Source organism: Anomaloglossus baeobatrachus, chromosome 1 (genome assembly GCF_048569485.1).
Source record: "Anomaloglossus baeobatrachus isolate aAnoBae1 chromosome 1, aAnoBae1.hap1, whole genome shotgun sequence".
Classification (NCBI taxonomy): domain Eukaryota; kingdom Metazoa; phylum Chordata; class Amphibia; order Anura; family Aromobatidae; genus Anomaloglossus; species Anomaloglossus baeobatrachus.
The window spans coordinates 704,785,899-704,812,000 of NC_134353.1; the positions used below are offsets into that span (position 1 = coordinate 704,785,899).

At 45.2% G+C, this 26,102-nt stretch overlaps 1 protein-coding gene across 1 annotated transcript in view; it reads right to left on the minus strand.

Annotated features, from left to right (window-relative positions):
* LOC142249445 (septin-2A) overlaps positions 1-26,102 on the minus strand; it is a 146,816-nt gene that overhangs the window by 16,552 nt on the left and 104,162 nt on the right. The window contains exon 12 of the mRNA XM_075321109.1: positions 19,999-20,084. Coding sequence (XP_075177224.1) covers positions 20,013-20,084 — 72 coding nt within the window. The 3' untranslated portion in view covers positions 19,999-20,012. The remainder of the gene's footprint in view (positions 1-19,998; positions 20,085-26,102) is intronic.

Genomic DNA, 26,102 nt, shown 5'->3' on the forward strand with positions numbered 1-26,102 from the left:
CAATTGCACATAATCTGCATAAATAGTAAATATAGTATATGTAATTTAATTATAAATATATTCCACTATGTGGGGGTTAGTACAACACTAGAAAGATACCAAGTTAGGAATTTGGTCACTACAACAGGTCAAGATACACGCCCCCCCGTTGAAGACGGGTAGGAGTGAAACGTACGTCGGGGTGTGAGGATGGCGGCATATACTACACAGACCCAGGTAATTACGCTCTGTTGTGGTTTAGTTCGGTCTATTGGGACACAAATTACTTTGTCTATTCCTACACTTGATATGATGTCCTTCAGGATTAGATTTATTTGTAGTAAGTGATATGTGGCATTTATTTATACCCACCATTATTATGTTCATTTTCTACATCTTTTGGGAATAGCTCCATCTTTGGACTCCGGGTGGTATTACATCTACACCTTGTATACTATGTTATATTACACATTATTCTATAAATATCTTGACCTGTTGTAGTGACCAAATTCCTAATTTGGTATCTTTCTAGTGTTGTACTAACCCCCACATAGTGGTATATATTTATACTTAAATTACATATACTATATTTACTATTTATGTGGATTATGTGCAATTGGATGCACTCAGACACTTTACTAATATAGCCCGCATTGTGGTAACATTGATAGAATAGTGGGGCTATCATTTCAATCTAAATATATATTTTTTGCACTGGTCACTTTTGATATTCTTATGTGCAATATTATTATGCTGCTATGTCCTCATTTGTTTCTGTAAACGTCTCTTTTAATCATGTTTTTATATTTGGTGTCTAATAAAAATTTAATATTTTAATTATATGGACTATAGCTCCTTTTCTGGAAGAATTATATACGATTATTTTTTTCATATTGCTGTTGTAATGGATCGGGAGTGTCCTTTATGGATTGACCACTTTTTTGTGTTAATAAAAACAATGTAACAAAATTAAGAATCAGCATTGCGTACCTACTGCCCCTCCATTACAGCATCTCGGCTGATCCTGGACGGGAGTGGTTGACACGACTGAAGCAGTCACACCAATCACTGTGCCAGGTGGGATTAGCCAGTAGCCGACAGAAGACGCTGAAGTGGCAGTAGTACGTAATATTATTATTATAGCGCCATCAATTCCATGGCGCTTTACATGTGAAAGGGGTATACATAATAGGGACTAGTACAATAATCAAACAATACAAGACACAGACATGTACAGGAGGAGAGATGTCCCTGCCCGCGAGGGCTCACAGTCTACAGAGTATGGGTGAGGATACAGTAGGTTAATATTGATTGTTCATCTCAAGCAGATCAAGCCTATTTTTAATGAGCCTTTTAACAATTCTGTTCACGTTTCCCAATCTGCTCTGCACGGGTGGCTCGCAATGTTACCCACCATGCACACTCAGGCGCGGCTCTCTGGTAGCTACTGAAGTCATCTGAATACACAGCTGTCTACCATATGTGCAATCTTCAGATGAGCTAAACCTCACATGACCCCAAGGCATATGCTCGCCTGCTCGGTGGGTAGAGTTCATCTCCATAAAAAAAATCTAAAGGATGAATGAGAATTTTTAAATTTTTCACCTTTAGTGGACTGATAAGCAGTTATTGTTTTTTGATGGTAAATTTCAAGAAATCACAAACCCAAAAGGCAACCTAGATCTCGAAAACCAACATGCTGCGGTGGAACCTCTTTATACAATGTCAACATATTTATTGGCCAGAAAAGGTGTCCAGATGTTCAGTTTAGAATGGCAAGTGTACAAAGAACAGAGATGCTCTGCAATAAACACTAGGCTCAGTTTTATTACAAACAATGCCTATTTGTCAGTGTGATATTTTAGGTGTATTCAGCAGTGTGTGTGTAATTGGGCCTCAACCAAGCATCACACATGCTTAACATGAAGCCAGCAGTGCCAAACCCCAGCATGGAAACGTCTGATGTCTGGTACATGCCATTTATGTACAAGGGTAGATTAGGGACGCACTATGCAACATATTATGGATGAAATAAAAATACCGTTTAAAAAAATGTTTGTTTTCATACATTGTTCTAGGCATCAGAGCGATTTTATACAGATATCCACTCCTTCAATGCTTGATTTAAAAGTCCCTGCTTTATTTGCCGATGTAATATTGATTCATCTGCCTCCTAGTGACTTCAATTGTAGCGCTAGAACTTTGCTTCCAGCACGCTGACCCCAGCAGCCACACAAGCCATTTCATTTAACAGGGCAAGGAGTGGAGGACATTTTTACAGAATTCTGGCCGCTAATTCCTTTTCAACCAGACAATTTGTTTGTGCGCTCAGGTTTTCCGCAGAAGTTGTACTGTTGAAGTACATCATTAATTTTACCATATATTCTACCGAAAATGGGAAAAAAAAAATCCAAGCAGCGTAAAATGGTGCAAAAAAATAAAAAATATCGCTTCAACTATTGTTTTGGGCCTTTTTTAGTTTTACAGCATGAATTGTGTGGTAAAAACAACATGGCAAAATGATTCTCCAGACACAACAATACCAAACTTCTACAGTTTATTTTTTAATTTAAGAGGGGATCACGGGGGAAGACTATTCTCCTTACGGAGACCTGACAAACCAGTCTGGCATAATTTAAAAGGGAATTTGTTAGGGTATGTGCCCACGATCAGGACTCCGTGTGTCCTGGACGTGGCAGGTCCTGACCTGTGGGGCTGCGAGTCTCCTCAACAGGCGCTGCAGCTGTTCTTGCCCACGAACCAGGCTCGGGCAGTTGTAGTCGTTCTCTTCTGTTCTCCCTGCAAAGAACGCTTGCGACTTCACAGCAAACAACTGAAATGCATGCGGCTCGGAAAGCTGCACCGCAGGTCAGTTTATGCTGCAAGCAGGACATGCACAGTGGGCACGGGATTTCTAGAAATCCATCCACTTTGCTTGTACTAGTACATTGCAGCGTTTTGGACGCAGCTGAAAAATGCTGCATCCAAAACGCAGTAAACACTGATCGTGGGCACATACCCTTAGGATTTCATCCCCCCAGCCTGTTCATATGCACATATAACATAGTCAAAGACATGTCCAGCAATACCTTTATATGGCATGTCTGTTCATTTGTTACTGAGAAATCAGCATTTAAAGTAAACCTGACAGCTAACACATGCTGCCCAATCCATGGTCAGGCAGCCCGTATCAGGCATTGGTTGTGTCATTTCAGGCACGTATGTTTGACTACAAAATTTTGCAACATTTCAGAGAAAAACATGTGAAAAGCTTTCAGGGACCATGCCACGAGGCAGACTTCTCGGACACGTGGGTTCCCCGGTGGCTTCTCTCTGCCCACTTGCCCTGGATTGACCGGTCACTGCCTACATGCACGTATAGACAGATCAATTAAACCAGGGCAGCGGGACCTTGGCTGCAGGGCTCAATTGGCATAATAATCAGCAGTCACTGCACTCTCACTTTTGTTTGTTCGACAGTCATCCAAGAGAAGTGAAAGTGCACCAGCCCAATAGCAGCCACTGATTAGCTGCAGGGCTCCTGCGTCATAACACCACCATACGAACCTCCAGCAGAGCCACACACAGCTGGTACAGCATTGGTGCTTGAGGCATGTGTTTTTTTTACAAGGGAGAAGGGGAACAACCTTTATTTTAAAGGGTTGTTCCTCAAGTGGTTAAATCCCTTTACATCTATTAATATGAATAGAGTTTTACCCCTGCTGACTGCTGACTAGACTACTATTACACAGGGGCAGACACATGTTGTTCTTCTGAGCTACATATGGGAAGGTGGGGGTGTAGCTGATTATTCCCGTCATGGAATCTGGGCTCCAGAAGGTCACAGAGGAGAAAATCAAAACAATAACACTGTGAAATCCAACAAATGAAAAGGAGAGATTTACGCTTTCTCAACCAGCACAACTAGCACAAATGGATGAAACAAGGCTGTTGTACGGTTCATATGACTGCAGAAGGAAAACCAGACAGCTCTACTAGAATAGGAGGTCTGTCTGACATGGAGAAACTGGGAATGTTAAAATAAAACTGAACCAGTCAGCGGACAGTATACTGAAGCTAGCTGTGTTTAGATATGAAATCATGCATGTGTAGTTTTAACTATTATATACAGTACATATATCATTATACAAGGGGAGAAAGAAAGAAAGAAAGAAAGAGAAAGAGAGAAAGAGAGACACACATATACACAGTATATACAGTGGAACCTTGGATTACGAGCAGAATTGGATCAGGGAGCGAGCTCTTAAGTCAAGTTACTCATATCAACGCAAATTTTCCCATAGGAAATAATTGAAACGCTGACAATTCGTTCCACAACCCAAAAATATTTCATGTATTTATACAAACCTATTCCAGTAATACAAAATAATGTTCTATATTCATATAAAATTATTACAGTACACCAATACAAAGTACTGTACAGTAAAGAAGGGAATTTTGTTTACTTACCGTAAATTCCTTTTCTTCTAGCTCTAATTGGGAGACCCAGACAATTGGGTGTATAGGCTATGCCTCCGGAGGCCGCACAAAGTATTACACTTAAAAGTGTTAAGCCCCTCCCCTTCTGCCTATACACCCCCCGTGCTCCCACGGGCTCCTCAGTTTTGGTGCAAAAGCAAGAAGGAGGAAAAAGAATTATAAACTGGTTTAAAGTAGCTTCAATCCGAAGGAATATCGGAGAACTGAAACCATTCAACATGAACAACATGTGTACACAAAAAAACAGGGGCGGGTGCTGGGTCTCCCAATTAGAGCTAGAAGAAAAGGAATTTACGGTAAGTAAACAAAATTCCCTTCTTTGTCGCTCTATTGGGAGACCCAGACAATTGGGACGTCCAAAAGCAGTCCCTGGGTGGGTAAAATAATACCTCGTAAGAGAGCCGTAAAAACGGCCTCTTCCTACAGGTGGGCAACCGCCGCCTGAAGGACTCGTCTACCTAGGCTGGCATCCGCCGAAGCATAGGTATGCACCTGATAGTGCTTCGTGAAAGTGTGCAGGCTCGACCAGGTAGCCGCCTGACACACCTGCTGAGCCGTAGCCTGGTGCCTCAAAGCCCAGGACGCGCCCACGGCTCTGGTAGAATGGGCCTTCAGCCCTGAGGGAACCGGAAGCCCAGCCGAACGGTAAGCTTCGATAATTGGCTCCTTGATCCACCGAGCCAGGGTTGATTTGGAAGCCTGTGACCCTTTACGCTGGCCAGCGACAAGGACAAAGAGTGCATCCGAGCGGCGCAGGGGCGCCGTACGAGAAATGTAGAGTCTGAGTGCTCTCACCAGATCTAACAAGTGCAAATCCTTTTCACATTGGTGAACTGGATGAGGACAAAAAGAAGGTAAGGAGATATCCTGATTGAGATGAAAGGGGGATACCACCTTAGGGAGAAATTCCGGAACCGGACGCAGAACCACCTTGTCCTGGTGAAACACCAGGAAGGGAGCTTTGCATGACAGTGCAGCTAGCTCAGACACTCTGCGAAGTGAAGTGACTGCTACTAGAAAAACCACTTTCTGCGAAAGGCGTGAGAGAGAAATATCCCTCATTGGCTCGAATGGTGGTTTCTGAAGAACCATCAGCACCCTGTTCAGATCCCAGGGTTCTAACGGCCGCTTGTAAGGAGGAACGATGTGACGAACCCCCTGCAGGAACGTGCGTACCTGTGGAAGTCTGGCTAGGCGCTTCTGGAAACAACACAGAGAGCGCTGAGACTTGTCCCTTAAGGGAGCCGAGCGACAAACCCTTTTCCAGTCCAGATTGAAGGAAGGACAGAAAAGTGGGCAAGGCCAAAGGCCAGGGAGAAAAACCCCCAGCAGAGCATCATGACAGGAAAATTTTCCACATCCTGTGGTAGATCTTGGCGGACGTTGGTTTCCTAACCTGTCTCATAGTGGCAATGACCTCTTGAGATAATCCTGAAGACACTAAGATCCAGGACTCAATGGCCACAGTGTCAGGTTGAGGGCCGCAGAATTCAAATGGAAAAACGGCCCTTGAGACAGCAAGTCTGGTCGGTCTGGTAGTGCCCACGTTTGGCCGACCGTGAGATGCCACAGATCCGGGTACCACGACCTCCTCGGCCAGTCTGGAGTGACGAGGATGGCGCGGCAGTCGGCCCTGATCGTGCGTAACACTCTGGGCAACAGTGCCAGCGGAGGAAACACATAAGAGAGTTGAAACTGCGACCAATCCCGAACTAAGGCGTCTGCCGCCAGAGCTCTGTGATCGTGAGATCGTGCCATGAATGCCGTGACCTTGTTGTTGTGCCGGGACGCCATTAGGTCGACTTCCGGCCTCCCCCAGCGGCAACAGATCTCCTGGAACACGTCCGGGTGAAGGGACCATTCCCCTGCGTCCATGCCCTGGCGACTGAGAAAATCTGCTTCCCAGTTTTCGACGCCCGGGATGTGGACTGCGGAGATGGTGGAGGCCGTGGCTTCCACCCACATCAAAATCCGCCGGACTTCCTGGAAGGCTTGCCGACTGCGTGTTCCGCCTTGGTAGTTGATGTAAGCCACCACTGTGGAGTTGTCCGACTGAATTCGGATCTGCTTGCCTTCCAGCCACTGCTGGAACACTTTTAGGGCAAGATACACTGCCCTGATCTCCAGAACATTGATCTGAAGCGAGGACTCTTGCTGAGTCCACGTACCCTGAGCCCTGTGGCGGAGAAAGACTGCTCCCCACCCTGACAGACTCGCGTCCGTCGTGACCACCTCCCAGGATGGGGGTAGGAAGGATTTCCCATGCGATAAAGAAGTGGGAAGAAAGCCACCCCCGAAGGGAAGCTTTGGTTAGGATGTCCCAATGAAGAGGACGCAGGTGAAACTGCGCGAAAGGGACTGCCTCCATTGCTGCCACCATCTTCCCCAGGAAGTGCATGAGGCCCCTCAAGGTGTGTGCCTGACCTTGAAGGAGAGATTGCACCCCTTTCTGTAGTGAACGCTGCTTGATCAGCGGAAGCTTCACTATCGCTGATAGGGTATGAAACTCCATGCCAAGATATGTCAGCGATTGGGCTGGTGTCAGATTTGACTTTGGAAAATTGATGATCCACCCGAAACTCTGGAGAGCCTCCAGAGAAGCGTCGGGGCTGTGTTGGCATGCCTCTTGAGAGGGTGCCTTGATCAGCAGATCGTCCAAGTAAGGGATCACCGAGTGACCCTGAGAGTGGAGGACCGCTACTACGGGAGCCCTAACCTTGGTGAAAACCCGTGGGGCTGTAGCCAGGCCGAACTGCAGTGCCACGAACTGCAGGTGTTCGTCTCCTATGGTGAAGCGCAAGAAGCGTTGGTGCTCTGGAGCAACCGGTACGTGGAGATAAGCATCTTCGATATCGATCGATGCAAGGAAATCTCCTGGGGACATTGAGGCGATGACGGAGCGGAGGGATTCCATCCGGAACCACCTGGTCTTTACGTGTTTGTTGAGCAGTTACGGGTCCAGGACAGGACGGAAAGACCCGTCCTTCTTTGTAACCACAAACAGGTTGGTGGAAAAAACCTTGACCCTGTTGCTGAAGAGGAACAGGGACCACCACTCCTTCTGCCCTCAGAGTGCCCAGCGCCTGCAGAAGAGCCTTGGCTCGCTCGGGAGGCGGGGATGACCTGAAGAATCGAGTCGGGGGACGAGAGGCGAACTCTAACTTGTAACCGTGAGACAGAATGTCTCTCGCCCAACGGTCTTTTACCCTTGGCAGCCAGGTGTCGCAAAAGCGGGAGAGCCTGCCACCGACCGAGGATGCGGATTGAGGAGACCGAAAGCCATGAAGAAGCCGCTTTGGTAGCGGCACCTCCGGTGGTCTTTCAGGACGTGACTTAGACCGCCATGAATCGGAGTGCCCTTGATCTTTCTGAGGCCTTTTGGACGAGGAGAATTGGGACCTGCCCGCGCCCCGAAAGGACCGAAACCTCGACTGCCCCTTCCTCTGTTGGGGTATGTTCGGTTTGGGCTGGGGTAAGGATGTATCCTTTCCCTTGGATTGTTTGACGATTTCATCCAAACGTTCGCCAAACAATCGGTCGCCAGAAATTGGCAAACTGGTTAAGCGCTTTTTTGGAAGCAGAATCTGCCTTCCATTTCCGTAGCCACAAGGCCCTGTGGAGTACCACCGAATTGGCGGATGCAACCGCCGTACGGCTCGCAGAGACCAGGACAGCATTAATAGCGTAAGACGCAAATGCCGACGTCTGTGTGGCTGCGTCAATTTGCGCTTGACCTGCTGATAGCTTGTAGCACCCATACGGCTGCAAATGCTGGGGCAAAAGAAGCGCCGATAGCTTCATAGCTGGATTTCAACCAGAGCTCCATCTGCCTGTGAGTGGCATCTTTGAGTGAAGCCCCATCTTCCACTGCAAGTATGGATCTAGCCACCAGGCTAGGATCCACCTTGGGACACTGAGTCCAACCTTTGACCACGTCAGGGGAACAGGATAACGTGTATCCTTAAGGTGCTTAGAAAAAAAAAACGCTTATCAGGACAGGCACGGTGATTCTGGACTGCCTCTCTGAAATCAGAGTGGTCCAGAAACATGCTCAGTGTACGCTTGGGAAACCTGAAACGGAATTTCTCCTGCTGAGAAGCTGACTCCTCCACTGGAGGAACTGAGGGAGAAATATCCAGCATTTGATTGATGGACGCAATAAGATCGTTCAATATGGCGTCCCCGTCAGGCGTATCAAGATTGAGAGCGGCCTCAGGATCAGAATCCTGATCAACTGTCTCCGCTTCATCAACCAGAGGTTCCCCCCGCTGAGACCCTGACCAATATGAAGATGTCGAGGGAATTTCCCAGCGAGCTCGCTTAGTCGGTCAGGGGCTGGGGTCTGTATCAGAGACCTCACTCTGGGATCTATGAGACACCCCGGGGGGACCTTGCTGGTCCAACTGAGGGGGGCCAGGGAGCAATGATTCAACAGTGCCCCTGTGCTGAGATACCGGTCTGGATTGCTCAGTGGATCCTGCCGGTAGCGGGGTCGTACATGCGGCACAGGCAGCATAGTAAGCCTGTGTTTGGCACTCCTGCCTTTTATGGGCGCCATGCTGTTGTCTTCCCTGAGCAACACAATATATATATATCCAGAATCAACTGTGCACCATAAAGTGTAAAGTATATCTTATAAACATATAATTTAAAATTACACTCCTGCAGAAATGTGGCTAGCACCACAGATGCTGCATGCCCCCCGCTTAAAGCGGTTGTGAGGCCACCAGGGTCCATGCCTGGGTCTGTCAGAATTTGTCCCCCTCTGCAGCGTTCAAGGAGCTGACAGGAATGTCCTGAGGAGAGGAGGGAGCCGTGGGCGTGACCCAGAAAGTGCGGGAGCTGGTGCCTGCACTGTGCACAGTGAGGGGAGTGGAGTATGCAAAGCATGCTCCAGCCCTCAGTGCTGCTCGTCCTGTGCAGCGTCCCGCCCTTCCCCTGCTTGTCAGGGCTGTGGGCGGGAGGAAGAAAGACTAGGCCGCAAAAAGCCGGGGACTCGAGTAATAAACGCGGCCGCCGTAAAAGCGCGGCCGCGTGGAAGTCCCCGGCGCACTACAAGTCCCAGCCGCGCCTCAGTGTTAAACATGGCGGCGGCGGTCAGCGCGGTAGTCTCCCTACATAAACACACTCAGAGATGCTGAGTGTGTAATGGCACATTAACCCGGTCAGCGCCGCGGTCCCCGGTGCACTAGCACACCCAGCAATGCTGGAGTGTTGCTGTGCTCGGTCCCCACGGGGACACAGAGTACCTCCAAGTAGCAGGGCCATGTCCCTGAACGATACCCGGCTCCTATCCATCAGGCTCCCAGGAGTTGTGGATGAAGCCCGGTCTCAGTGCCTGGAGACCGATAGGATCCCACTTCCACCAGAGCCCTGAGGGGGATGGGGAAGGAAAACAGCATGTGGGCTCCAGCCTCCGTACCCGCAATGGATACCTCAACCTTAACTACACCGCCGACAAGAGTGGGGTGAGAAGGGAGCATGCTGGGGGCCCTATATGGGCCCACTTTTCTTCCATCCGACATAGTCAGCAGCTGCTGCTGACCAATCTGTGGAGCTGTGCGTGCGTGTCTGAACTCCTTCGCACAAAGCAAAAAACTGAGGAGCCCGTGGGAGCACGGGGGGTGTATAGGCAGAAGGGGAGGGGCTTAACACTTTTAAGTGTAATACTTTGTGCGGCCTCCGGAGGCATAGCCTATACACCCAATTGTCTGGGTCTCCCAATAGAGCGACAAAGAAAAACATTTAAAACAAATTAAACTACACTTTAGCTTACAATAGAATTATTGGTGTGCGAGAGATACAGTATAAGTAATGTGCTGTACTGGTTAGCCGAAAAAGTATAATACTGTATCCACAAATGCAAATTGATAGAAATGCTATATAGTATATACTGTACTGTGCAATAGTATACTGTGTACAATATACAGTACATATGGACAGAAAGTTACCTCCAGGGCGGGTCTGAGTGCGGTGAAAGGACAGAACCGGACGTGTGCACAGTGGGAATTTGCTCTTATTGCAAATCATTGCTCCTAAACCAAGTTACAAATTTTTAAAAAGCTTTTCTTCTCTTACAAAACGCTCTCAAACCAAGTTACTCTTAAACAAAGGTTCCACTTTGTGTGTATATATTATATATATATACATATATATATACACATACAGTTAGGTCCAGAAATATTTGGACAGTGACACAAGTTTTGTTATTTTAGCTGTTTACAAAAACATGTTCAGAAATACAATTATATATATAATATGGGCTGAAAGTGCACACTCCCAGCTGCAATATGAGAGTTTTTACATCCAAATCGGAGAAAGGGTTTAGGAATCATAGCTCTGTAATGCATAGCCTCCTCTTTTTCAAGGGACCAAAAGTAATTGGACAAGGGACTCTAAGGGCTGCAATTAACTCTGAAGGCGTCTCCCTCGTTAACCTGTAATCAATGAAGTAGTTAAAAGGTCTGGGGTTGATTACAGGTGTGTGGTTTTGCATTTGGAAGCTGTTGCTGTGACCAGACAACATGCGGTCTAAGGAACTCTCAAATGAGGTGAAGCAGAACATCCTGAGGCTCAAAAAAAAGAAAAAATCCATCAGAGAGATAGCAGACATGCTTGGAGTAGCAAAATCAACAGTCGGGTACATTCTGAGGAAAAAGGAATTGACTGGTGAGCTTGGGAACTCAAAAAGGCCTGGGCGTCCACGGATGACAACAGTGGTGGATGATCGCCGCATACTTTCTTTGGTGAAGAAGAACCCGTTCACAACATCAACTGAAGTCCAGAACACTCTCAGTGAAGTAGGTGTATCTGTCTCTAAGTCAACAGTAAAGAGAAGACTCAATGAAAGTAAATACAAAGGGTTCACATCTAGATGCAAACCATTCATCAATTCCAAAAATAGACAGGCCAGAGTTAAATTTGCTGAAAAACACCTCATGAAGCCAGCTCAGTTCTGGAAAAGTATTCTATGGACAGATGAGACCAAGATCAACCTGTATCAGAATGATGGGAAGAAAAAAGTTTGGAGAAGAAAGGGAACGGCACATGATCCAAGGCACACCACATCCTCTGTAAAACATGGTGGAGGCAACGTGATGGCATGGGCATGCATGGCTTTCAATGGCACTGGGTCACTTGTGTTTATTGATGACATAACAGCAGACAAGAGTAGCCGGATGAATTCTGAAGTGTACCGGGATATACTTTCAGCCCAGATTCAGCCAAATGCCGCAAAGTTGATCGGACGGCGCTTCATAGTACAGATGGACAATGACCCCAAGCATACAGCCAAATCTACCCAGGAGTTCATGAGTGCAAAAAAGTGGAACATTCTGCAATGGCCAAGTCAATCACCAGATCTTAACCCAATTGAGCATGCATTTCACTTGCTCAAATCCAGACTTAAGACGGAAAGACCCACAAAGAAGCAAGACCTGAAGGCTGCGGCTGTAAAGGCCTGGCAAAGCATTAAGAAGGAGGAAACCCAGCGTTTGGTGATGTCCATGGGTTCCAGACTTAAGGCAGTGATTGCCTCCAAAGGATTCGCAACAAAATATTGAAAATAAAATTTTTTTTTTGGGTTTGGTTTATTTGTCCAATTACTTTTGACCTCCTAAAATGTGGAGTGTTTGTAAAGAAATGTGTACAATTCCTACAATTTCTATCAGATATTTTTGTTCAAACCTTCAAATTAAACGTTACAATCTGCACTTGAATTCTGTTGTAGAGGTTTCATTTCAAATCCAATGTGGTGGCATGCAGAGCCCAACTCGCGAAAATTGTGTCACTGTCCAAATATTTCTGGACCTAACTGTATGTATGTATGTATGTATGTATGTATGTATGTATGTATGTATGTATGTATATAATATATATATATATATATATATATATATATATATATACATACATATATATATATATATACATACATATATATATATATATACATACATATAATATATATATATACATACATATATATATATATATATATATATATATATATATATATACATACATATATATATACATACATATATATATACATACATATATATATACACACATACATACACATATATATATATATATATATATATATATATATATATACATACATATATATATATATATATATATATATATATACACACATACATACACATATATATATATATATATATATATATATATATACACACACACACACTCACACATATATACATACATACACACCGTATTTACCGACTATAAGACGCACCGGACTATAAGACGCACCCTGGTTTTAGAGGAGGAACATAGGAAAATAAAATTTTAAGCAAAAAAATGTGGTCATGACCCACTGTTATGGGGCGAGGATCTGCTGCTGACACTGTTATGGGGGTAATGTCCCCAAATTCTCTACTAAGGTACCCCATCCTGGTAATGATCCTCCTGCCTTGTATATGATCCTGCTATAAACCCCCATCCTGCTCATATACCCCCATCCTGCTCATATACCCCCATCCTGCTCATATACCAGCATCCTGCTCATATACCAGCATCCTGCTCATATACCCCATCCTGTTCATATACCCCATCCTGTTCATATACTCCCATCCTGTTCATATACCCCCATCCTATTGATATACCCCCCATCCATCCTGCTCATATACTCCCATCCTGTTCATATACCCCCATCCTGTTCATATACCCCCATCCTGTTCATATACCCCCATCCATCCTGCTCATATACTCCCATCCTGTTCATATACTCCCATCCTGTTCATATACCCCCATCCTGTTCATATACCCCCCATCCATCCTGCTCATATACTCCCATCCTGTTCATATACCCCCATCCTGCTCATATACCCCCATCCATCCTGTTCATATACCCCCATCCTGCTCATATTCCCCCATCCATCTTGTTCATATACCCCCATCCATCCTGTTCATATACCCCCCCATCCATCCTGTTCATATACAGTTAGGTCCAGAAATATTTGGACAGTGACACAATTTTCGCGAGTTGGGCTCTGCATGCCACCACATTGGATTTGAAATGAAACCTCTACAACACAATTCAAGTGCAGATTTTAACGTTTAATTTGAAGGTTTGAACAAAAATATCTGATAGAAATTGTAGGAATTGTACACATTTCTTTACAAACACTCCACATTTTAGGAGGTCAAAAGTAATTGGACAAATAAACCAAACCCAAACAAAATATTTTTATTTTCAATATTTTGTTGCGAATCCTTTGGAGGCAATCACTGCCTTAAGTCTGGAACCCATGGACATCACCAAACGCTGGGTTTCCTCCTTCTTAATGCTTTGCCAGGCCTTTACAGCCGCAGCCTTCAGGTCTTGCTTGTTTGTGGGTCTTTCCGTCTTAAGTCTGGATTTGAGCAAGTGAAATGCATGCTCAATTGGGTTAAGATCTGGTGATTGACTTGGCCATTGCAGAATGTTCCACTTTTTTGCACTCATGAACTCCTGGGTAGCTTTGGCTGTATGCTTGGGGCATTGTCCATCTGTACTATGAAGCGCCGTCCGATCAACTTTGCGGCATTTGGCTGAATCTGGGCTGAAAGTATATCCCGGTACACTTCAGAATTCATCCGGCTACGCTTGTCTGCTGTTTTGTCATCAATAAACACAAGTGACCCAGTGCCATTGAAAGCCATGCATGCCCATGCCATCACGTTGCCTCCACCATGTTTTACAGAGGATGTGGTGTGCCTTGGATCATGTGCCGTTCCCTTTCTTCTCCAAACTTTTTTCTTCCCATCATTTTGGTACAGGTTGATCTTGGTCTCATCTGTCCATAGAATACTTTTCCAGAACTGAGCTGGCTTCATGAGGTGTTTTTCAGCAAATTTAACTCCGGCCTATTTTTGGAATTGATGAATGGTTTGCATCTAGATGTGAACCCTTTGTATTTACTTTCATGGAGTCTTCTCTTTACTGTTGACTTAGAGACAGATACACCTACTTCACTGAGAGTGTTCTGGACTTCAGTTGATGTTGTGAACAGGTTCTTCTTCACCAAAGAAAGTATGCGGCGATCATCCACCACTGTTGTCATCCGTGGACGCCCAGGCCTTTTTGAGTTCCCAAGCTCACCAGTCAATTTCTTTTTTCTCAGAATGTACCCGACTGTTGATTTTGCTACTCCAAGCATGTCTGCTATCTCTCTGATGGATTTTTTCTTTTTTTTCAGCCTCAGGATGTTCTGCTTCACCTCAATTGAGAGTTCCTTAGACCGCATTTTGTCTGGTCACAGCAACAGCTTCCAAATGCAAAACCACACACCTGTAATCAACCCCAGACCTTTTAACTACTTCATTGATTACAGGTTAACGAGGGAGACGCCTTCAGAGTTAATTGCAGCCCTTAGAGTCCCTTGTCCAATTACTTTTGGTCCCTTAAAAAAGGAGGCGGCTATGCATTACAGAGCTATGATTCCTAAACCCTTTCTCCGATTTGGATGTGAAAACTCTCATATTGCAGCTGGGAGTGTGCACTTTCAGCCCATATTATATATATAATTGTATTTCTGAACATGTTTTTGTAAACAGCTAAAATAACAAAACTTGTGTCACTGTCCAAATATTTCTGGACCTAACTGTACCCCCATCCTGTTCATATACCCCCCCATCCATCCTGCTCATATACTCCCCATCCTGTTCATATACCCCCCATCCTGTTCATATACCCCCCATCCTGTTCATATACCCCCCATCCTGTTCATATACCCCCCATCCTGTTCATATACCCCCCCCATCCATCCTGCTCATATACTCCCATCCTGCTATATGCCCACATCGTGCTCATATACCATCCTGGTATATGGCCTGTATCCTATAGCACAGAGAAAAAAAAAATAAACGTTTATACTCACCTTTTCCTCACTCCCTGCAGCACCGATCATCTTCCTTTCTGGCACGCTGACCTGTGTGTGTGGAGCCGTTCCCCTGCAGCATCGCGATGTCTTCCTGTCTGTGCCGATTAGCTGATCAGCACAGATCAGCTGACCGGCACATACAGGAAGACATCGCGATGCTGCAGGGGGACGGCTCCACACACGGGGACGGGTGAGTACACTGATTCACTGCTCCCCGCGCTGATGATGATGCGCGGGGAGCAGTGAATACAGCCACACATGATCACTCCAGGCTGTAGTTGCCAGGGGTGATCATGCGGCCGGCTGTTTACTATGCGCGCATCCCCGCTCGTCTTCCCGCCCACCTGTCAGTGTCGGTTTCTGCGCTGAGAAATGGGCGGGAGGATGGGCGTGCATATGTAATGAGCGGGCACACGTGGTCACAGCAGGCTGCTACAGCCCGCTCGTCCCTTCGATGACCCTCTCCACTGCAGCACCCTCATTCCCGGCCGCAGCCCTATAGTCAGACCATAAGACGCACCCCCAACATTTGGGGGGAAAAAAGTGCGTCTTATGGCTTGAAAAATACTATATATTATAATGTATATATTATAATTAATGTATGTATGTATGTATGTATGTATGTATGTATGTATGTATGTATGTATGTATGTATGTATGTATGTATGTATGTATATGTATATATATATATATATATTTTTTCAAAATTGTGTGTTTGTTGCATATTGAAACAGCAGGAAAACAAAACGGTGGAGTCTAATGCGATATTCACAGCAACTGAGAGCAGAGGAATGATAAAATTCTTGTTTCTGCAAGGAAAGTCCATGAAGGATATTCATGATGACATTGGGGGATCAATGCCGTTCATATTCCACAGTTAACCCTTTAACCCCCAGGCGATTTTTCTGTGTTTTTTTTCCCCCCCTCCCTTTGTAACCTTTTTTATTTTCCCGTCAATTTTCCTATCTGAGGGCTTATTTTTTGCAGGACGAGTTCTACTTTTAAAATGAAGCCATAAGTTACCGTATTTTTCGGACTATAAGACGCACCGGACTATAAGACTCAACCTGGTTTTAGAGGAGGAAAATAGGAAAACAAAACTTTAAGCAAAAAAATGTGGTCATGACACACTGTTATGGGGCGAGGATCTGCTGTTGACAGTGTTATGGGGGGGTAATGTCCCCAAATTCTCTACTAAGGTACCCCATCCTGGTAATGATCCTCCTGCCTTGTATATGATCCTGCTCATATACCCCCATCCTGCTCATATACCCCCATCCTGCTCATATACCCCCATCCTGCTCATATACCCTCCATCCATCCTGCTCATATACCCTCCATCCATCCTGCTCATATACCCCCATCCTGTTCATATACACCCATCCTGTTCATATACCCCCATCCTGTTCATATACCCCCCAATCCATCCTGTTCATATACCCCCATCCTGTTCATATACCCCCCCATCCATCCTGCTCATATACTCCCATCCTGTTCATATACCCCCATCCTGTTCATATACCCCCATCCTGTTCATATACCCCCATCCTGTTCATATACCCCCATCCATCCTGTTCATATACCCCCCATCCATCCTGTTCATATACCCCCCATCCATCCTGTTCATATACCCCCCATCCATCCTGTTCATATACCCCCCATCCATCCTGTTCATATACCCCCCATCCTGTTCATATACCCCCCATCCTGTTCATATACCCCCCATCCTGTTCATATACCCCCCATCCTGTTCATATACCCCCCATCCTGTTCATATACCCCCCATCCTGTTCATATACCCCCCATCCTGTTCATATACCCCCCATCCTGTTCATATACCCCCCATCCTGTTCATATACCCCCCATCCTGTTCATATACCCCCCATCCTGTTCATATACCCCCCATCCTGTTCATATACACCCCATCCTGTTCATATACACCCCATCCTGTTCATATACACCCCATCCTGTTCATATACACCCCATCCTGTTCATATACACCCCATCCATCCTGCTTATATACTCCCATCCCGCTATATGCCCCCATCGTGCTCATATACCATCTTGGTATATGGCCTGCATCCTATAGCACAGAGAAAAACAAACAAACGTTTATACTCACCTGTTCCTCACTCCCTGCAGCCGATCATCTTCCTCTCTGCACCACTGACCTGTGTGTGTGGAGCCGTTCCCCTGCAGCACACGAGGTCTTCCTGTCTGTGCCGATCAGCTGACCGGCACAGACAGAAAGACATCGCGTGCTGCAGGGGGACGGCTCCACACACGGGGACGGGTGAGTACACTGATTCACTGCACCCCGCGCTGATGATGATGCGCGGGGAGCGGTGAATACAGCCGCACATGATCACTCCAGGCTGTAATTGCCAGGGGTGATCATGTGGGCCAGCTCTTTACTATGCGCGCTCGTCCTCCCGCCCACCTGTCAGCGCCGGCTTCTGCGCTGAGAGATGGGCGGGAGGATGGGCGTGCATATGTAATGAGCGGGCCCACGTGGTCATAGCAGGCTGCTGCCTGCTCGTGCCCCCGATGACCCGTTCCACCACAGCACCTCATTCCCCGCAGCCACAGTCAGACCATAAGACACACCCCCAACTTTCCCCCAACATTTGGGGGGGAAAAAGTGCGTGTTATGGTCCGAAAAATACGGTATACCATATAGTGTACTGGAAAATAGCAAAAAAATTTAAAGTGCGGAAAAACTGCAAAAAAAAGTGCGCTCGCACAAAAGTTTTTGGGATACTTTATTCACCATGTTCACTATATGATAAAACTGATGTCTTGGTGTGATGTCTCAGGTCGGTACGAGTTTGTAAACACCAAACATGTGTCCAAAAAAAGTTGCACACTTTTTGCGCTATTTTCCGAAACTCGTAGCGTTCTCATTTTTCAGGATCTATGGCTCAGTGACAACTTATTTTTTGCGTCTCGAACTGACGGTTTTAAACAGTACCATTTTTGCGCAGATGCTAGAGTTTGATCGCCTGTTATTGCATTTTGCGGCGACCAAAAAAAGTAATTTTGGCGTTAGGATTTTTTTTTTACGCTATGCCGTTTACCGATCAGATTAATTGATTTTATATTTTGATAGCCCGGGCATTTCTGAATGCGGCGATACCAAATGTGTGCATTTTTTTTTATCCCTTTAATTTTCAATAGGCCGAATGGGGGGTGAACTCTGATCGCTCTTCCATTTCTCCAGATCACAGCTACACAGCTTAGATCTGGTGAAAAGCTGCTTTTCTCTCACACTGCCCTCTGCCGGCAGTGAAAGTAACTCATGATAGCTACAGGAGTCATCAAATGAGCCTGTGCTGCCATGGCAATCACCGTAGTCCCGTGATCACGTCAGGTGACTTCCGATGGGGGTGGGCAAGTTATCCTTATGGCAGTGTGCTGATCCATCTCGCTGTCAGAATTTGATGTAAGCGAGATATAAGAAGTTAATAGGTGTGGGTGGAACGCGATTCCACTCGCACCTGGCAGGCACGCATGTCAGCTGTTGAAATCAGCTGACATGTCCACGGATCATCGCGGATTGCCCACGGCAGCCCGCAAGGATTAACTTCACACGATCCATGACGTACCCAGTACATCATGTGTCGTGAAGAGGTTAAGAACTGGGTTGCCAAATTTAAAACGGGACACTTCAGCACCAATGATGAGGAACGTCATGGACGATCGAGAGTGGTTATTCTTCCGGATATCGTCGATGCTCTGCACAACCTTATACTGGAGAATCGACGAATGTCAGCTAAAGCAATAGCTGACATCATGGGGCTTTCCCATGAATGGTGTTTGTGTCATTATTCATGAACATTTGGACATGAGGAAGCCATCTGTAGAGTGGATCCTCAAATGTTTGATAACAGATCAGAGAAGCATGCGAGTGCAAACTTCCCGGTCCATTTGTCAGCGTTTCCGGACTGATAAAAACTTCCTGGATTGACTGGTCTCTATGGATGAGACCTCGATTTATTTGTATGACCCTGAAAACAAGGAGCAGTCAAGAGTGGTGGCACAGTGGTTCTCCTCACCCAAAGAAGTTCAGGGTGCAAAAATCAGCCACTAAGGTTCTGTATTCTGGGATAAGGAGGGTATGCTGATAGTGGACTACCTTCACAAGGGTTTCACCATCAATGCAAGGTATTACATTGAACTTTTGGAGTTTTTGAAAGCAGCTCTGAAAGCCAAAAGGTGCAGCAATCTGTCCAAAGAAATCTTGTTCCTGCAAGACAATGCCTCTGTTCAAACTGCATAAGCGACCACGACAAAACTGGCAGAACTGGGCTTCCAGCTGGTTGACCACCCACCTTATTCACCAGATATAGCTCCCTCTGACTATCATGTTTCCAAACCTGAGGAAACACCTCAAGGGTACCAAATTTCACAACATTTCTGATGCCATGGCTGCTACAGATGCCTGGTTTAAGGCCCAACTGAAATTCTTCTTTTTGCTAGGCTTACAGAACTTGGAATATCGATGTAAGAAGTGTGTTGACATCAGTGAAGTGTATGTGGAATAAAAGTAAAGTTTCATCATCCTATCTCGTTTCTTTCTGGGTAAAGCCAAAGACTTATCATATATGAATGATGTATGGCTTACCTGAACAGAGTAGCTCACTCATCTCCAGGGCCCTTCATCCTCATCTGAGCCTGCATTTGTGCAATCATCTCTTGCATTCTCCGCAGCTGGAAAATAAAAAAAAAAAAAAGAATCAAGTGAGCAAAATTAAAAGAACCATCAATAAGTCATATGAATGTGTATTCAGGAACACAACACTGGCAAGGAGTGTTCTAGGCAATGGAATACTCTAACACTAAGTGGACATACCATAAAATAAAGCATTAATACAGAACATTATATATTATAGTGAAGCTGTTTTACCTTCTAAGTTCCCATTTTTAAAGAAGAAATGAAAAACAGTTGAACTTTTACTACTTTTTTTTTTTTATAAATGTTTATTTTAAATCGCAGTCTGGCCGCCAATTCCCTTGCCCTAGTTAACAAGTGAATTTCCATTAGCTGGGTACAGTCAGGAAATGTGCCCACCAGCACTCCTCCCCCATAAAAGTTCTGCTTGCAATGGACAAATGCCAACACAGCTGAGACCAGTGAGCTAAGATCCCAAGTTCTTAAGGAGGGAGGAGAACTGCCATGTACACATTACCACTTAGTACAAAAGTCAAACATTTGCTATGAAAGTATTAAAAAAAAAAAAAAAAAGTTCAGACGTCCACATTACAGAATTGTAAAGCAAAACACAAGAAAACATCAGCACCTGATATTCTGGTGATTCTATGGGACCCATATCTGAGAAAGAAGATTTTGCTACTTAAATGATGTGTTCACTTATTTTAGAATGTATTAATTTTAATTTCTACAATATGTATAAATCACTAACAATTAACACAAAGACTATTAAAACGGTAATGCCAAACCCCAGTGGTTGTGTAATAATGTACACATACAGTGCTTTGCGAAAGTATTTGGCCCCCTTGAATTTTTCAACCTTTTCCCACATTTCAGGCTTCAAACAAAGATAAAATATTTACATTTTTTGGTGAAGAATCAACAACAAGTGGGACACAATTGTGAAGTTGAATGAAATTTATTGCTTATTTCAAACTTTTGTAAAAAATAAATAACTGAAAATTGAGGCGTGCAATATTATTCGTCCCCTTTAGGTTAATACTTTGTAGCGCCACCTTTTGCTGCGATTACAGCTGCAAGTCGCTTGGGGTATGTTTATATCAGTTTTGCACATCGAGAGACTGAAATTCTTGCCCATTCTTCCTTTGCAAACAGCTCGAGCTGAGTGAGGTTGGATGGAGAGTGTTTGTGAACAGCAGTTTTCAGCTCTTTCCACAGATTCTCGATTGGATTCAGGTCTGGACTTTGACTTGGCCATTCTAACACCTGGATACGTTTATTTGTGAACCATTCCATTGTAGATTTTGCTTTATGTTTGGGATCATTGTCTTGTTGAAAGACAAATCTCCGTCCCAGTCTCAAGTCTTTTGCAGAGTCCAGCAGGTTTTCTGCAAGAATGGTCCTGTATTTGGCTCCATCCATCTTCCCATCAATTTTAACCATCTTCCCTATCCCTATTGAAGAAAAGCAGGCTCGAACCATGATCTTGCACCACCATGTTTGACAGTGGGGATAGTGTGTGACAGGGTGATGAGCGGTGTTGCTTTTATGCCAAACATATCATTTGGCATTGTGCCCAAAAGGTTCGATTTTGGTTTCATCTGAGCAGAGAACCTTCTTCCACATGTTTATGTGTCTCCCAGGTGGCTTGTGGCAAACTTTAAACAACACTTTTTATGGATATCTTTGAGAAATGGCTTTCTTCTTGCCACTCTTCCATAAAGGCCAGATTTGTGCAGTGTACGGTTGATTGTTGTCCTATGGACAGACTCTCCCACCTCAGCTGTAGATCTCTGCAGTTCATCCAGAGTGATCATGGGCCTCTTGGCTGTATCTCTGATCAGTCTTCTCCTTGTTTGAGATGAAATTTTTGAGGGACGACTGGGTCTTGGTAGATTTTCAGTGGTATGATACTCCTTCCATTTCAATATCATCGCTTGCACTGTGCTTCTTGGGATGTTTAAAGTTGTGGAAACCTTTTTGTAACAAAATCCAGCTTTAAACTTCTTCACAACAGTATCACGGACCTGCCTTTTGTGTTCTTTGGTTTTCATGATGCTCTCTGCGCTTTAAACAGAACACTGAGACCATCACAGAGCAGGTGCATTTATACAGAGACTTGATTACACACAGGAGGCTTATATTTATCATCATCAGTCATTTAGGACAACATTGGATCATTCAGAGATCCTCAATGAAATTCTAGAGTGAGTTTGCTGCACTAAAAGTAAAAGGGACGAATAATATTGCACGCCCCACTTTTCAGTTTATTCTCTCTTACCAAAGGTTAAAATAAGCAATAAATTTCGCTCAACTTCACAATTGTGTCCCACTTGCTGTTGATTCTTCACCATAACATTAAAATTTTTATCTTTTTCTTTGAAGCCTGAAATGTGGGAAAAGGTTGAAAAATTCAAGGGGGGGCAAATACTTTCGCAAGGCACTGTATATTTATTAATTTGTGACACTATAATACGCTATGCGTACAAGGCCTGAGATTAGTTGAACTATGTTTGTTTCCTGCTGTTGAGAATTCAGTGATGTGAAATTGCAAATTGTGCTCTAATGATGCTTATTGCAGAGGATTATCTTCTACCAAATGCATCCACAGAGTAGCATTTGCAGTCTCACAAAACTCATTTTTGTCTTCAACATGCAAAAAGCACACCTCTGGACTGCCACTGTAGAGGAGTGCAGGAGAGTTAAAGGTGTTGTTTACTACTCAGACAACCCCTTCTCAATCAGTAATTTATCCCCTTTCAAAAAAATACCCTCATCTCTGGTCCTGTTCTAGTGGTCTCTGCACAGGCTCTCCCAGGATCCCTGCAGCCTATCAGCGACCACTTCACTGTCCCCTCTTTGTAACATAATTGACCTCTAGAGAAAGTGAGCGTCACGGTCGTTCTCTCATTTTTTTTGGATGTCTGATTTGGCCAAAAGAGGGGACATTAATTAAATGGTCTTCTGGGTACATTCGTTACTTGGAGTATTGCGGGTGCTCGAGTGCCATGCTCGAGTTCCTGCATGTTTCACGACTGTTAAATGGCCAATCAACATGCAGGGATTACCTGCCAAACATGGTAATGCCATAGACATGTATAGTCTTATATAAGATTCAGTGTTGCGGGGGTGCAGAACACCACTTGTGAAGCCAGAACAGTACAAACAGGTGATCGGTTGGATGGCAGATAATGCTTCCAGTAGGTTTCCCCGCACCATCCTGTTTTCTGCACAGTCCAGTCTCAATAGCCAAGAGCCTGGAGCACATAATCCTCAACCTAATACTACTTCCTCTACCATGGCTAGTCACAGGAGACAAGTGATCCCACACTCGGACACTCCAATGAGCTCTTTAGGCTATGTGTCCACGCTGCGGAAAATGCGCGGATTTTGCCGCGGATTTCTCGCGGAAAAGCCGCGGATTTTCCGAAAATCTGCAGCAGCGGCACTTCCCAGCCATTTCAATGGCATTTTGGAAATGCTGTGTCCATGCTGCGTATTTTTCCGCGGCGGATTTGCCGCGGATTTTGATCCGGAAAAATCTGCAGCATGTCAATTATTGTTGCGGATTTTGATCCGGATTTTGGCTATAGAATGGGGAAAGAAAAAAAAAATCCGCATCAAAATCCGCGGCAATTCCGCGGTAAATCCGCGGCAAAAAATGGGTGCGGATTTGCCGCGAAAGCCGCGGATTTTCATGCAGAAAAATCCGCAGCAACATTCTACCGTGGACACATAGCCTTACATTTCCACTTATTGATCCACACCTCTCGCCCTGCACATTTCAAAAAGAGACATGAGGAGCTCATGTGTAGTGATGCCCAAATATTTCAGCAGCCCCGGTCAGAAGAAGATGACTGTGGTGAACGGCAATTATTGTCTCCAGAGGTAGTAGGTGATGAGATATTTTCCAAAATGTGATGTCGTTAAGTGAACAAGTCAAGAGAACCAAAGTGCGGAAGTAGAAGACAAGGTGGTCGATGATGAAGTCATGCAGAGCAAGGATAGCAGTGCAAAGGGGTAGGGATCTGCAGCATCGCAACAGGCAGGAAGAGGCAATGGGGTAGCTAGAGGGAGAATGCTGGCAACTGTTCCCCAAAGCGCCCACACGTGGCAAGTCCCCAGGTCGCCAGCGGCCACTATTTTTCCCAGTGTGCTATCCCTGCCTTACATGAGCACGTGTCCCATAACATCACCAGTGCCCTGACCAATGCAGTTACTGAGAAGGTCCACTTAACAAGCGACACGTGGACAAGTGCTTGTGGCCAATGATGCTACATTTCCCTGATGGCACACTGGGTGAACCTTGTGGATACCAGGACTGAGTGTGACCCTGGGACAGCACACGTGTTATCAACACCATGGGTTGCAGGCCTTCTTAGTTCCAACAGGGATTCCTCCACATCCTACTCCAGTTCCTGCTCCCCCTTCTCCTCTTCCTCCGAATGGTCATCTTGGAGCATGTCATTCATATCAGTCACAAGCTAAAAGCACTGCCTCAGTGAACCAACATGCTCTGCTGAAACCATTTTGTTTAGGTGACAAACCACACACTATCGTTGAGTTGTGGAAAGCTAAAACAGACCAGACAGATGTGTCTCTCTCCGCTGAACCTACAACCAAGCACAGTTGTGTGCGATAATGGCTGAAACCTAGTGGTATCTCTGAAGCTTGGCAAGCTCGCACATGTACGATGTCTGGCCGATGACCTCAACTTAGTGGTTCAGCGGTTTCTGAAAACCTATCCAGATTTTCCCAAGCTACTTGTGAAGGTACACCCATTTCCACAAGTCTGTTACAACTGCTGCTGATCTGGCAGTGCTGCAGCTTGGGTGCATTTTCAGCCCACAAAAGATGCCCAGTGTGGACAGCAAAATTGAAATTTCATGGACTGCTGGGAGAAGGAAATGCATGCATTTTGGGGCATCTTTGTGACCTCAAAAACGCAGCAAAAGATGCCATGTGAACTTAGCCTTAGAGGGTCTTCATGCAGACCTCGCTCTTAAATTTTTCCAGGGTGAGTATGATGCCCGCCTTCATTATTTTTTCAGGATGTGTATGAGGCCTACCTCTACAATTTTCATATATCGGAGATGAGTATAAGTGCTGTTATTTTACAAGGGGTAAATATACAGATTGAGCAGCTCTGCTAGAAGCAGCTAATGATGTAAAACAACACTGCTTCTATATTAACTTATATGGCAGAAGAAAAATTGGGTCAGGCAGAGCACTGTACAGGAGCATATAGTGTAAAGGCGCATTAGGCTAAGGACACACGAGTATTACTGCGAGTGCATCGCATGGAACTTGGCTCCCACTCTGCTGCAAGTGTAAGCCGAGTGTCATGCCACTGTGATGTGATCCTGCGATAGCAGCGCACCTGCGGAGGAGAGGGAGGGATTAATCTCCCTATCTCCTCCACTGTCAGCTGATGCGTACATCGCACTGCACTCCCATGTAATGCGAGTGCAGTGCGATGTTTCTCTCGCACCCATAGACTTATATGGGTGCGAGTGAAAACTAATCGGATTCCACCTGCAGCATGCGGTGATTGTTTTCTCAGTCCGATTAGGGCTGAGAAAAAAAAATATATATATATTTGCTCATGGCCATGAGCGGGCCCCATAGAGTAACATGGGTCCAGGTGGAATGCATTTTTTTTTTTATCATATTCCACTCGCCGTGTGTCCTTAGCCTTAGGTAAATTATACATTTAAATTAGCTTAGAGCAGTTGTCTACTACTTTGACAACCCATTCTCATTCCCCATGTTTGCCTCCGTAAAAAAGCCTATACTCACCTCCGATGCCGGCGAGGTTCCAGTGAGGTCTGAAATCGCATTCCCAGGGCCAAGGAACATTGTTATGACATGCGAGCCCCGAGACCAAATCAGCACTGGCTTCCTTCTCCCAGTCTTCGGAAGTTTAAGTAATTAACAGAAAGTGAGATCTGCGGTGGCCATTCACTTCATGTTAATTACTTAACTGTACAAAGGTGGGGAGAGGGAAACAGGTGCTGAATGGGCTCGCGTGGCATAATGTCACATGGGTTCTGGGA